Source organism: Tenrec ecaudatus, chromosome 5 (genome assembly GCF_050624435.1).
Source record: "Tenrec ecaudatus isolate mTenEca1 chromosome 5, mTenEca1.hap1, whole genome shotgun sequence".
Taxonomy (NCBI): Eukaryota; Metazoa; Chordata; class Mammalia; order Afrosoricida; family Tenrecidae; genus Tenrec; species Tenrec ecaudatus.
Genome location: NC_134534.1, coordinates 57,732,129 through 57,747,063, shown reverse-complemented (window position 1 = coordinate 57,747,063; position 14,935 = coordinate 57,732,129). Strand labels below are relative to the sequence as shown.

The 14,935-nt window shown below is 49.0% G+C and overlaps 1 protein-coding gene across 1 annotated transcript in view; it reads right to left on the bottom strand.

Annotated features, from left to right (window-relative positions):
• Positions 1–606: 606 nt before the first annotated feature.
• Positions 607–14,935, bottom strand: part of ZNF704 (zinc finger protein 704) — a 261,357-nt gene continuing 247,028 nt past the window's right edge. The window contains exon 9 of the mRNA XM_075549539.1: positions 607–13,584. Within this exon, the coding sequence (XP_075405654.1) occupies positions 13,473–13,584 (112 nt within the window). The 3' untranslated portion in view covers positions 607–13,472. The remainder of the gene's footprint in view (positions 13,585–14,935) is intronic.

Here is a 14,935-nt window from a genome sequence, read left to right as displayed (position 1 = left end):
GAGTTTCCAAGTCTGTAGCTATTGACGGGAGTAGCAAGCCATGTTTCTCCCGAGGAGCAGCTGTGGTTTTGAACTGTTGGCCTCTCAGTTAGCAGCTCCACATGAAACTGCTCAGCCATTAGGGCCTGTCCAGATCTCTCTGGGCCGTCCTTATCAAGGAGTTGGATGTAAGTGGTCGTGAGCAAATCTGAATGCGAGAAGAGACGTGTGCCCTTTCTTGTGTTGTCTACACATCAGCCTTGATGGGACATCCTTGACATGGGAAAGATAGCCCTTTGGTTTTTGCTAAAATTCACAACATAGAAGCTCCAACCTGGAACCCTACTGACCATCTCGTAAGGACACTCACCAGTACACCAGTGACTGCTGAGCTGACTCAGGGCCACCCGTGTGTGTCAGAGCAGAATGAAGCGCCACAAGCTGTCTAATGGCTACTTTTCTTTCCAGAAGTGGCTGCGGAGGCCAGCCTGCCTTCAGAGGCAGCTCTGGATGGTCTCACACCGTCTGGTTAGCAGCCCGAGTGCGCTGACCACCGGCACCACTCAGGGACTCCCAGAGGTGTCAACTACCCTTCATCGAAAACACATGCCTCCCACACAGAAGCTGGTACACAAAAACTTTTATTAAGTGGAAGTGAGACTTACTTCGTGGTACTTAACCAGTTACAAGTGCATGGAAAGTCATGTGTGTGGACACGGCAGGGGTCAGAATAGTCTGGCTCAGTCCACGCCAGCGCTGCCCAAGGTTTAACCACACACGCAGCAAACACAGGTCAACAATCATGTCAGACTAGACCGGCAACACCATGGTCGTTGTTACAGCTAAGCATCACAGAACATGAAAGTCCAAAGACCAGAAGACTATTACTAACATGATTCTTATTCTAAGCCTTTACTTCTACAGAAATGCTTCCAAGGTACCGATGACGCAATCCCCCAACTCTGGGGACAGCGCCACGTCTTTCTCTGACCCTGACATGGGCCCCGGGATTGTAAACATGCGGTGGTCCCGTCTGAAGCCAGCGGTCTCCTTGGGAAAGTGCAGCTCAACTGGTGTGTGCGTTGGAGCTTGGAAATCTTCCATCTGGAATTTTGCTTCTGTTTCAATTAGCACCAGTTTATTTTAAATTTTGTTTCCTGGTGTTAAATAGCGAGGAAACTTTTTTTTTTTAAACCAACACACAAAGTCCAAAACAACAGTAGGCAAACAAAACAAAACATTCAAAAACCGCTTTAGGGAACAGCATTTAGAAAAACATCATTTAAACATTCAACAAATCTATGTACAGCGTGCTAAAAGTTGGCCAGGAGCGAGGCTCAAGAACAGGCATGTAAAAGCCGTTCAGCCAAACCTTCCCAGGCCATATTTACAGTCAGAGAGGGATTCAGACACGGAGTATCAGAACATCTGAGTTTGGCTAAAAATCATATAAAAAGACGCATCCCCTTCAATACCTTCTCATTAGGTAGCAAGCCCCTCCGGTATCAACACGGGAAGCAGGCTTAGAAGCGCGTTTTCCGTCGTAGCCATACAAACAGCCGAGGAGCTTTCTGAACGGACAGGATGAAACCAGAATGATGGAGAAATTGAGTTCTCCATTCCCACATTGTCAGATTAAAGGAAAATTTTTTTTCATGCTGAGTAACCTAGTAAAGCATTAAGGAGCAAAGTTTTTGGGTGAAAAGGCTTGTTGAACACACAAGATCAACAAGAGTGCTCATGAAATTTGTATTTGTGCGCATGCATTTTCAAATCTAAGTAATAGCTTTACCTCTATGTTAGTTTTGGGGGAAAACCCCCCAAACACCACCGCCTCAATGATTAACTTACTGGACAAGGCTTCTTATATTTAGTCTTCAAAACAATGTTGCTCGAACACTAAAGACATCCCCCACTTTCTTTCTTGGATTGAAGATTAAACACACTCAACATTATATGGATCCAATACCCATTAACTTTACCCAGTTTTGTTTGCTTGTTAATCCAGTGTAACTAGAACATGTACTTCTAAAGACCTGGGCATGTTTTGAATATATATAATAGCCAACATTCCCGTTTTTGCTTAAGAAGGAAAATATAAACGTCTCATTTATTCACCGTAATGGCTGGATTTGTTTAGAGCCTGCAGCTTCTAGAGTAATGTTTCAGCACACGGGCTTTAGAAATCCAGGAGAGTATAAATTGCAGTCCTACATCCCCATTAGGGTATGCATTCAAGTTTACTTGGAATAATTTGTAGTTGTGTGAAGTCCCCAAAGGGGTTGAGTGGGGTGGGGGAAACGTACTTGGATTCAATAGAAAATACATGTTACCCTTTGAAAATGCATAGTTTGTAACTTCATACATTCATTCACTAATGTTAACTACTTTTGTGAGCCAGGACCCACCCCCAAATGGAGGCAGGATTGTAGTTTTAAGAGACCTCTTGGAAATGGAACAGCGCTGCCAGTTGCCCAATTATGTGATTCCACCTGCCGTTCTGACACTAGCATTACCCAGCAAGGACTGTGGCTTTCTCTCGAGCCTGCCTTTGTCCTTGGTGTGTTTAAAACGCGTTACTCTCACCAGTTCTGACTCGGAGCAAGACAGAGCGGGACGACCCCATAGGGTGGCCAGGGTCGTCTTCATGGGAGCAGACTGCTGCGTGTCTCCTGTGGGGAAGCTGGTGGGTTCAAGCCACCAGCTTTTTGGTTAGCATGGCTAAGCACGTAACCACTGTGCCACCAGAACTCCCCGGGGGCACGGAAAAGCAGTGCTTTCCACTGGCAGCGTTTTTGCTGGATACCCAATTTAAGCACTTTTGTAATTTCATTGTAATATTTTAGATTTGGCGTAGAAACCATTTGAAAGATGGCTTTATTTTTATTTTTAACCCTTATCATGGGCTAAGGGCAACAGAGGTTTGTGAGTTCCTGCTCTCTCCCCCCCACCCCCCAAGCCCCTCGTTTGAAAGAAATGACTGCATTGGCCACTCAGCAGTTGATAGTCATAAACCCTTTGGGACCTAGCAATTTCTTTTTATCCTGAGTTCTTCTAAGTATATAGGATTTTGATATACGAAATACTTTGGAAACTATACTAGGGTCTGGTTACTCCAGAGAATGTGTTTAAATGGCAGGCCTTCGCCTAACCATTAGTATACAAAAATAGGAATTTTAGAGCATGTCATAGGAAAATATTAATTAATTAATTAATTAATGGCATTTTCCCCCCAACATGTAAGATCCACATCCCTGGGTTATTTTATACCCAGGCTGTTTTCAGTGGTTAAAAATCACTGAACAAAGTGTATTTTGGGAGCATTGAATTCTTCCCTAAAGGTCTAAATCTAAAGCTTCCCACCAGGAGTCCAGGAGGCTCCCCAAAGGGCCTGCAGGGCACCAGGAGCCTTGTTATTTCATCACAGGTGTTGGTCAACTCACAGCTACTGGTTCTCAATGGGCAGCGCATAGGAGCAAGGCTTACAAAGAGAAACAAGGGCTTGTCACCCGCAACGGGGCGCATCACGTTATTGAGGCGAGTTCATCACGCATGCTACGCTGCAGATCGTAGGTTCCCAATCCTACTTGGCCTACTGTCGCCTTCTCAGGAAAAACAAAGGGACTTAGTGCCCCCACCCCAGTGAAAGATTTGGGGGCTGTCTAGCCCCAAATCCAGGATGAAGTGTAGTATTTGCTTCATTTCAGTGCCCCTAGGGGGCGCCATCACCCTGCTTTGGGAAACATGGCCAACTCTTGAAGGCGCATTCAAACTCTGGACCCTAGAGGCCCACATCTGCCTGCCACCTTCCCTGTCTCTGTCTCCTGTGCCCGAAACCCAGAAAGGGGGCTCCCTTGTTCTCTGCCTTCAGTTTTACTTTATCTTTCAACTCTGTACAGTTGCTGACTCCGGGTGACCTTCTATGTGTCAAGCGTAGAACTCCGCTCCGTACTGTTTTCTGTGGCTACTCTTTCTGCAACAGATAATTTCTTTTTGAAGCTGATCTTCGGAGTACCTCCAAGTGACCTCAACCCCACCCCAACTTGCCAGTTGGCAGTGTGAACCCAGGGACTCCCCGGGAGAGAGGGACCCCTGCTTTCACACATTGTTTTCCCTTCCACAAATATGAAAGTGATTACATCCTGGCCGGAGCCGCTTCCTTCCACAAAATAAAGGCGAATTCAGTCTCCATCCCCTCTTTTTGTGGCTAGAGGTCAGGGTCTGAAGTAATTAAACCTGAAGCTCTCTTCCTTGCCCGGGGGTGTCTCTTCAGAACGTTTATCCCCGGCATCATGGTTGTTGCTTTTGATTATGCAGTTAGCTTCCCCCCCAGATAGGACCGTCGGTGGGGAGACCCCAGGGTTGGGGTGGGCTTTGAGTCCGCCTGAAAGGATCAGGGCTGTGGTTGTCGTTCCTAATCAGTGAGACTGAACAAACCTTTTGTGAAGAGTGTGGCAGGCCGAATGCTGTTGGAGCTGCTCTCTGAATATCATCTAAAACCATTCAGAAAGATGGAAATCTCCCCCCCCCCCCCCGCTTGCCGAGGCAGGGGGAGAGGCACATGACAGAATCTGACGTACCCGTCACGGTAACATTTAGCCTCTTTTAGACTTTAGCACGCTCCCAGCATCACAGAAACAGAGGCTCTGCTCAGGCTAGCACTTGACCTGGGTATCGGCCAGCACACAGCCTGCTGAGCTGGCTTGGGCAGAGGAGGGCAATGAGGGCCGTCGGGACGTCTCTCTAGCAAGTCTATGGGTGAATGCGAGGCTGGGTGGGGGAAATAAGAGTAGTTTCCAGAATGGGCTGTTTTCATTTTCTTTAAGCTCAATTTCCTTAGCTACAAAGCAAACAAAAAGAGCTGTCTTGCCTTTTCCTGAAAAGACTATATTTTACTCTGTCCCTAGTAAGAAAATATCAGCAAGGATTTTTTTTTTTTTAGCATTTTCATGATATAAATAAGGGAGACCGTCTCTTTGGAAGCTGGTGGTAAATTAATAAGTGGCCAGTGCCCAATCTGAAAGAACACCCCATCCCCCTGCATTTTAATCACCATCTCTACCTTCTTCCCAAACCTCTACCTATCTTAGTCCAGAACTGTAGCCTTCTGTTTCTCACCTAAACAGCTTCCCAACCCAAAACTAAACTCGCTGCTATTGGGTCCGGGCCAATGCACACGGACCCTATAGGACATGGTAGACCTGCCCCTGTGTGTTTCCAAGACTCTTTCTGGGAGTAGAAAGTCCCATCTTTCTCCTAAAGAGCAAGTTTCAAACTCGGGACCTTTGGGATCCCAGTCCAATGCTTAACCACGGCGACAAAGGCTGGGCCCTTTTCAAGTTTACTGTTGTGGTGGTGCTGGTGCTAAGCCTTATACAATGGGCTGCTATTCTGGCAGGAGCCGAAAGGCCTTCCTCATGAACACCCCCCACCCCCCTTCCAGCACCTTAATCCTTCCAAAAGAGCAGAAAAGTAGCATGATCAAAAATCCCGTGAATGAGGGGGGTAGAAGGCTTGATGGCGCTCGGAGGCCCCTGCTAGCTCTATACCTAAACTCGCTCCGGCCTCAAAGCCCAGGAACCGCGCAGGAGGTGGGATGCCATCCCTGTGTGTACTGAACTGCCTTTCAGCCACCGACAGTGGCAAATTCACAGGCCTTTCCCATGCTGTCTACACTGTATTCATATTGAAATATGACTTCCCCCATCACCAGACCTTTCCAGTTTCTGATTTTACAGAAAGTCTTGGACTTGACATTATTAATTGTAAATCTGAGCTGGTTAAAAAGGTTCTGACATCAATATAACCATAACTAACAAATGTGGAACACTAGCTGAAAAGTAGCCCTTCCCCAGGGAGCCAACATTTATACTTAGAATATCCCTCTAGCTCATCGAAACCCTGTAACCCGCCAAGTTGTGGACCGGAGCTTGGGGGATCCTGGAATGTTAGCTACCGTGAAGAAATGCATTTGGGGATGGCTAAGTTGGCATTTGACGAGGGCAAGGAGTGGGCTCTTCCTTTCTGGGCTAAAAGGCCCGTTCCACACGGCCTCCCGAGAGCCCATGGGACTGAATGGCCAGGGCAGGTCTGGCATGTGATGATCACTCAGGAAATGTACGTTCTCAGCCCGCCTTCAAACCAGCCCTTTCCTCCTTGCAGGCAGGCGTGACGCCGACTGACTGGCAGATCGAAGACTACTCCCGCTGGACCTTGAGGGTGAGTAAGGCTGCCTCGCTATTTGCTCTCCCGGGGGCAGCAAACGGTCTAGACAAGAGCCAGTCCTGCCCCTCACAACCACCGACACGTGATCTGCGAGCCGCCAGCATATTTCTGCAGGCAAACGAAATCACCATCATCCTTTACACAATGGCCAGCGTCCTTCAGAGCCATGCGCCCCCCCCCCCCCAGGGAGCCGCAAGCTGGCTTTGGGGCCCTTCGCAGACCCCGTTCCATGCTTGGGTCTTATGCGTCCAGGTGAAAACGTCTCTGAGAGGCACGCAGCCTTTCCTTATCGCCGGGAACGCCACTCTGCTGGAAGACAGAGTTTAAAACTAGCCTATTGGTCTACATTGGTCCCGACACGTTGGTTTTTTTGGGGGGGGATTGGGGGAAGGGGGGGTCTTTTGAGACTAGCAAATTTTCCAAAATGACCAGACGTGTGCCCACCAGTTCTAGGGCCAGGGTTTTCGCAGGTCAGAGGTGGAGTGAACACAAACTCGAGAGGCAGGAAGGGGCTTTGCCACGAGGGAACGTGCGTTAGCTGCCACCTGCGGGGGCTCCCTGGCTGCCACCTCCCGAGGGCAGTCTTTGCCAGCCCTTCGTCACAGTGGTGAGAAAGCTCGGATGCGTGATGCGAGGCTCTGGAGGCATGGCCGGGGTTTGTCCGAGGAGGCAGTGCACGTTCCTGTACCACGTCGGGTTTAGGGTGGGTATCACATGCCCAGAGCCACCTCGCCCTGGAGAGTCAGTTCTGGGGAGAAATGGCCGGAGTGCTGGTGCTGGTGCGGTGCCAGTGCACGCATTCATGTGGGCAGGGCTGGGTGGGGAGGCCGGGACCTCATACCGGGCATTGTGAACCCCACCTTCTGTGGCCGCGCTGGGTTGCCTCTGACCGCAGCGGGGACCTCTTTGGTTGGCACAGTACTGGCGGAGAGTTTGGGTGAGTTGCCCATCTTTCAGTGTCAGTCATGCCAGATTTCCAGTCAGGAGACTGGGCAGCCCAGGTCCTGAGTTTCTGTGTTTGCCTGATTGTCTAGAGCTGGGCGTGGGTCCCCTTTCAAAGAAGGCGTCCGCTTCTCTAGTTCACTGCCATCGCTACCACTTTCCTAGCCCCTTTGGCACCGATCAGCAACAGTCATGAGGGGAACCTGCCTGGCTTCTCTGAAGTGTCCACTTAGGAAGCTGCTTTTAAGGATGAGGAGACTCATTTGGGTTCAACTCCGCACGGTGAGAAAGACGTCTCGAGGACGGCAATGCTCCCCGTGGAGACTGAAGGGATGCTGAGTGCAGAGGTGGGGGGTGGGGGCTCATCGCCAGGCATGGGTGCCGAGGCGGGCCATGCTTCTCCAGCTCCCTGTGCACGGCTGGCCCTGGGGTGCAGACTGAAAGCCTAATTGAAACCAGGGTGATCTGGTGGGTGCCGGCCATCCCCAGGAGGTTTTTATTTGCTGCCAAACTGCACCAATGAGGCCGACTTTTGAACTTGCCAAAATCATCGGGGGAAAAAGCTACTTTCTTGGGTGGGCTTGCAAAAACAAAACCACGGTACAGTATTAGAAAGTGGGGTTGGCAGAGTTGAGACTGATCTGGTGCAGTTAAGAAACTCGCCCTGGTTCTCAGCTGTTGGGGACACAGCCCTTTTGGTCACATCTCGGCGTGTCTGCCTGCGTTCACGTCTTCCTAGGGACGAGTCGCACATGTGGTCTGGCAAGGAAAGGAAGGTCATTCAAGGGGTGGAGAGGGAGGGCAACATGATTTTTAAACGCTTCTGATTACCTACGAAACTCCATCTTTGGGGCCTACATATTCTATTTTAGAAACTTCTACTGATTGAGACTTGCTCACTAGACGCAGGTTGGTGGTTCTGGTCGGGCGCATGTGGGATACATTTGCCCCTGTCCCAGAAGCTGTCATTGGACACTAACTTGTTTACCAGGATACTTCTCCCTTGTCCTTAAGCCTATCTGCTAATTTTTCTGAGGGTTAAGACAGGAAGGAGGATTCTTTTAAATCTCTTCCTCCCCCGCCCCCCAGTCATCTGAAAACACAATGGTAAGGTCAGAGAGTAGCTGTTGCCAGGCTGATGTTCATTCCACCGCGCTGTGCTTCTACCCGAGTGCAGAAGGTTCATTGAAGACGTGCGTCAAACCCTTGTGTAAAAGTGCCATAGCCCTTTGTTTGGCGAACAGGAGTTGTTTAGAACATAAACGCTTCCTGCCTGTTAAAGTACTTTAAAAAATAAGCTACAATGTATAAAAACCAAGGTCATCCCCCCCCCAAAGTGTTCATGTTCTTTATGATTACAAAACACTGCATCTTGTAAAATATTTCCAGTTCTGTTCACTGGAGAAGTACGAATGCTTATTATAAAATCATCATGTGTCTTAAGTGTGCGAGCCTAAGCCACCTCTCTCTTGTTTGGCTCCAAGAATGAACTTATCATTTTTTACATCTTAAAACAACAGATTACCAGTAAGATTCTCAGACTCACAACAAGAGTTTAAAAAAAAAACCCACACAAACATATGCGATTGTCTTCCAAACAAGGAACTATTTACAGAGCAGGACCAGAAATAAAATCCCCATGTCGAGTGCGGGTCCTGTGATGGATGCATCTTTGCAAGCATGTGTATAGCCTTGGACACGGGCTTCTCCAAAGTCACAATCAGCAAACCGGTCCGTCGGGAACAGATTTCCTCCTTTCATGCCCTGCTGGTGCGCGTTGCTTAGGGCCACCGTTGGCACTCAAGGTGCCGATCTCACACCCCAATTTAGGCTTTTGACTGGTTGCAACACCGAAAGAGCCAATAAGAACGGTTCTCCCACAAAGTCCCAGATGCGAGGAAGTTGGGGGGCGGGGGAAGTGCATGCCACTGCTCCCCTTACTTTCTTACAGAGAGGCCCTTTCCAGGTGATCCCTCTGGCTGGCAGGCTCTCAACCCACCAGCACCCTCGTCTGTAGTCGTGAATCCGTGGTCTCCACGCAGCTGCACGCCCCACGCTCCCCTGCCACCACCCAGGCCAGTGCCACAGTACACGTGGCTGAGCGATCCTATGGCACTGTGAGGAGAAAACAAAGCAGGAGCCCACGGGAGCGTGCTCTCTGACAGGCGCTGGAAGCAAAGGTCACCATTTTAACCGCTTTGGCCCACAGCGTGCTGCTCCCAGCTAACAGACGCCCTCTGTGGTTGGAGAAAGTTGTGGGCAAGCCTTTGTGTTCACAGCCGCACTGGGAACAAAGCCTTCTTGCGGTTGAGGAAAGACCCACCGGGCTGTGCCTGTGACCTCAGATCAGTTGCTACAGAGAATCGGCTCCCGTGCACAGGACACCCCCGCTGGCGCCCGGAGAGCGGATGGGGTCCGTTTCATGGAAATCTGTCTGGAAAGTAGATTGGGTGCATTTAGGAAAATTCATCTTTGTGTGAGGCCCCTCCAGACCTATTTTTCACAAACCCTTGAATTTTTTTTTCCCTGAGGAAATGATCATTTACAGTATTTTGCTACTTTTCTCAAGGCATTCCCTACTATATTTACAATCCACGTCACTTTTGAGGGGCCGATGCTGCGCTTTCCATTTGCAATACGGTCGGATGAAGGAGGGCTGGGGGCAGCTTCCACAGTGGATGTCCGAGAGGGCGGGCAGACTGATGTTCTCTCGAGCTTGACCCTGGACAGAGAACACGGCAACGTCAGAGGTCTTGTTGCATCAGATAGGAGGTGACTTCTTTGAAAACAATGGGAAGCCCAGGAACTGTAACATGCACCATTCTCCCGAGAAAGTTGTCATTGGCAAAGGGGCACCCTGGGCGTCTCCCGGAGCTGCTGGCAGGCACTTCACAGCTGGGCAGGTCTTGGTCTTGGTCAGGACCCCACTCCCCTCTTCTGGCAGTGCTTGTTGCCGTCCAAGGGTGGAAAGTCCGCAGCCAGTGAGGGGACAGGCGGAGAAGCTGTGTCCACTAGCGGTGTTGCATGGGCACACGTGCGGCCTGGCCACAACTGCTTCCTGTAGGTGGCGCTCTTCTTGCTTCAGGCAGCTGTTCCCAGAACCTCTGGTTCTCCTGGCACCAGGTTGAGAAGACAGGCACCTGGAGCCTCTTATCTCTTCGCTGGCCTTTGGGCTGCTTTGCTTCCTGAATCTTCTCTTCTTGTTGTCACTCTTGACCAGCTCCAGTCAAATAGGTGCAATGTTCTCTGAGAAGGACTCGGGCTTACCACCCCTGCCTGCTGAACAGTCCATTGTACAAAAGTTGCAGGTATCTGGGGATGCCTGGCTGGTAGAAAATGCCTTCTTTGGAGAGAGAGGAGGAACCTTATCTGACGGAGAGGCTATCTATCCAAGGAGAGAAAAATACAAACCCTCAAAACAAATAACCAGAAAGCTATACCGAGCCTTATGGAAAAACCTTTGGGGACCAGAACCGAACCCATTGCAGTTCCACGTCGTCTGTGCCGACAGACCCCAGAGACCATAGCTTGTAGGGAGACCTCCCTTGCCACCCTGCCCATCGGAGATATAAAAAGAACTTGGTCCACTGAGATGACATAAAGCAGACATCTGACTTAATTTGGCACTTCATTTAGTTCCCAGATATAACAAAGTAATGCTTAATTTTTTAATTTAATTTTTACAATCAGCAACTGGGTATTGCAATTCATAGCTTTCTGGTTGGTTAGAAGAGGTCAGCCAGGCCAGGCTTGGTGGTCCCCTAGTGATTACAAGCCTTGGTACTCGGCATGGATGTCTATGGGTGCAGGGGGGTGCTGGAAGTCAGCCTCTGTCTGCACGTGAGAAACAGGAAGCAGAGTATATACAGAGCCCTAGGCTGCACCTGCCTGGCTGGCTAGCAAAAGAGAGCTGCATGCAGGCAGAGATGCAGAAGGAGGGATGAGTGGCAAAGGCTTTAAGGGGAACACACCACAGCAAATGCTTTATGCTTGTGCTTACACCTGTGCATGTGCTGGAAACCAGGGCAGGGCTGAACTTGAATCATCTAGGACTGAGCTCAAAAGTATTTAGGAAATACATCTTGGGAGAACTAGCCATGAAGCTTTGCTTCAAGGACTGGCCCACAAAGAGCTCTCCCTTGTGTGTGGCACAGTCATGTGAAGGTGGTAAGAATTTGGCCCTCCTCACTTTGAAACCTTTTTAAGTGACTTATTCCAAGGATCAAGGAAGGGCCAGGGAGCTTGCTGAAGAGGTAAACCTCTTCTCTAGGCTCACATCTTGTCTACCTGGTGAACTAGCTCAAGCAGGTGACCATTAGGCCATCACCCCATAGCTCAGGTCAGGAGCATCATGTTACAGGAGTGGGTGTTCGCAATGAGAAGACACAACACTAGGAGATGAGAAAGGGCAGAGGAAGGCACCCTGTGGGTCCCTCCTTTCTGCATTTTAAAATACCCTTTTGTGGCTGACCTTGTAAGTACTAAAGCATGTATTACAGCTGGTGCTGTGGCCATTGATTGGTTGGTAGTCATGATGTGAATGAAATAAGATGAAGCTCTTTCTGGTTTCTAGAAATAAGTGGTTTAGAAAAATAAATGGAGAAAGAAAATAGGATCTTTATCAAGAAACAGTAAAAAGTCATATGAGAGTTTAAAAAAAGACTGTCAACAGCTATGAATGTACAAACAGTGGACGTTACACTATAGAACCTCATATTAAAAAAGGATATATGTTATTATTAGATGACTTCACTCTTAAAAAATGTATGTGCAATCTCTAAACATATATTAAACTTTGCTCTGTGCAAGTTCGTTTATCATTCCTATGGCTGATCCTATGTCCCCAATTCCTACACAGTGCGTCCTATAAGGTGCTCTTACTGCTTTGCATAGGTACAGGAGGGATATCTCTCTAGCAGGGGAATGAAGAGGAGAGAATGCGCTTATTTATAGGGCTTACCTCTTACTGTCCTAGCTCCTCCCCACTCTTGTTTAAAACCAACCAACAAACCAAACCAGCCAGCCAGCCAGCCAGCCAACCAACCAACCACGCTGAGCTTACAGAGGCTTGAAAGTGGGACCCGATGCAAACTCTGGGCCTTAACTAAATCGAGAGATTCCGGTACCAGCAAGCATTTTTCTTTTGGTGTTCTGTGAATATCCCATCTGAGCTAATTCACAATAAACACTTCCCATATTTCATAAGAAAATAAAGGCTTGGATCAGCCCTTTGCCCATATGCTTCTATGGTCCATCAACCCATCTCCCAGACACGCTAAAGCATAAACCCTATACAAAGTGCACTCCGGGGGGAAGCTGGTTTGTTGACCTCACGTGACTCTCCACATCGCTGGAGACAGGGCGGAGGCTGGGCTCTGCTCCTTAATGGAAACTTGCTGGAATCCTTGGGAGTTCTTGACCCTTTCTGAAGTCAGCCAGTGGTGGCTTTTTATTATTCACCTGGTAACAACTTGACAAGCAATGATGAACAGGATGGAGCCTCGGTCTGCATCACATCCCGGAAAGAGAGCAGCAAGGCTTCCCCAGCCCTTGACTGAGCGATGGCAGGCAGAGGCTGCCGGGCTGCCTCTTGGGGACACCACACCGAGAAGTTTCTCAGTCGTGACGTGATGGCTGCATCTCTGAACTCGGCTGGAGGCTGAAGTCTGCTGGTGAAGTCCACTGCTCATCTCCGTTTGAACCCAGGCCATTCTGGGCCCTCCGGCTGGCAGTCCTCCCACGGTTCTGGCTGGGGCCTGTAGTCCTGAGTACCCAGGGTGCCGCATGGCCTTGTAACCCATCACGGTGTGAACGGTTCCAGAAATCCAAATGGAAAACGGCAACTATTCACAAGCAAAGGAGGCATCGTCCTTTGTACAAATGTTACCGAGTAACGTGTCGCTTATGTGTTTTGTTTTTTTTTTGGTCTTTTTTTTTAATGTCAAAAAATTGCCAGGAGTGGCCTTATTCAGAAAGCTTATCAAAACTTGCCTCCTCAGTAGGTGAAAAAACACACACACCAAGGCTCTGTTTGTTCAATTGCTGCAAAAGTTTACAGTTTTCAGACCTAGATGTACAGCAAGAGAATGCTTGGCTGTCGGCAGTTCTAGGTTGGAATCTCCATCAGAAGAATGAGAGTGGTGACTTCGGGTTGTTTTTTGTTTTTTTTTTGCTGTAATTCCACCAAGTTCAGTGGAGGTGCGTTTCCTGGGCTTGGAGCGCATTTCGTACGGAAGGAAAAGCGCTGTTGAAAACCTGCCTTGGAAGGAGAGGGCAGGGCGGCTGGGTGTGTGCGGGTGGCCCCCAGGCCTGGTGGGCGGCGTCCGTCAGTCAGTGAACCTCTGGCAGGCCTTCTTCCAGCGGCAGGCGGTACACCACATGTCTCGGTTCTCCATGCCGTACACCTTCCGGCACTTTTTGCCCTCTCCCCTGGGCTTTCTGAAAGACAGACAAAGAATGTTGATGCAGCGGGAGAAGCTCGCCAGGCATCCCACTGAGAGCTCTACGTCCCCGGAAACGCGCTTGGAGAATAGTCAGGGAGTGTCATGGAAGCTCTCGCTAGCTTGGGTGTTTTCCCGGCCACTATACTTAAGCATCTATTTGTCCAGCAGAGGACAAGTCCATTTGGCCATCTTCAGAAAATGGAATTAAAGAAGTTAATAAGAGGAATGCTAGCAGAGGGCCAATGGAGCATGTCCCAAGAGCTCCCTGGCCTCTGTTTTCTAGAAGGGACCTCTAAAGAACTTCTCCTTGACCCACGCTCTAACAGAGTCTTCTAGTTCATCCCCACACGAGTCAGTACAACTCGGCTTGAATTTGGGCCCTGTGAACTCCTCCTGTCGCCATGAGTCGTCACTGACTCCATGGCCTCTTCTGCAAGAAAATATACTGTGTGTTATAATCTCTCCAAGCACATACATTAATAGTTCATAAGTTTATTCTGCAGGAAAACTTCCTGTAGGAACCCTCATTCATGGCTTTGGGAGATTTACTATGACGCAGCCATTGAGGAAAACAGTTCAGGGGTGCCTTACCGCGTTAAACCTAGCATGTGAGCTTGCAGTCCCATTACTAAGTACCAGAAGCCACGAAAACAAGAGCCACCAGACACCTGCTGTACACCACTGTTCCTTGGAGCATTTCTCGTAATAGCCAAGGGGCGCAACGAACCCAACCTGTGCACCCACAGGTAAATGGGTCAACAAAACGTAGGCCAAGTGTGTGTGTGTGTCGGGGGGGTGGTTTGAAACGCTCATGGAAAAAAAGAATAAAAAGATAATGTTTTCCAGTAACTTTCTGAAGCCACCCCCATATATGCATATATATGTCTGTTCAGCAAGAGGATGAAAAGCTCTGAGCCATCCTGTGCCACGGAGGAAACATGAAAACAACCTGCTGAGTGGCTTATAAGAACAAAGAGCGCATGGCCGCACTGATCTGAAGTGGCTAGGGTAGGGATCAGAGTTCACAGTCACGCGCTGTGGGGAGGAGTTATTGCTAAAGAGATCCCGAGGGAGGGGGACAGAATTGGAACCAGATAGTGGTGTGATGGTTCTCGAACATGGTGAATGTAATTAGCATCACGGAATCGTCTCTCAGATTGGCGGAAGTAGAAAATGTCAAATATAGATTTTTTTTCAGTCACAAAATAATAAGCTGATAATCCCTTTAAACAACAGGTCCACTAATAGGTGAGTGGGAAGAAAAGCGCAGACTTGAAAGGAAAGGGTGTTCTGGCACCTCAGGAAACTGGAAGATGAATCTCTGACTTCTCTTTTCCTGCCGCCCG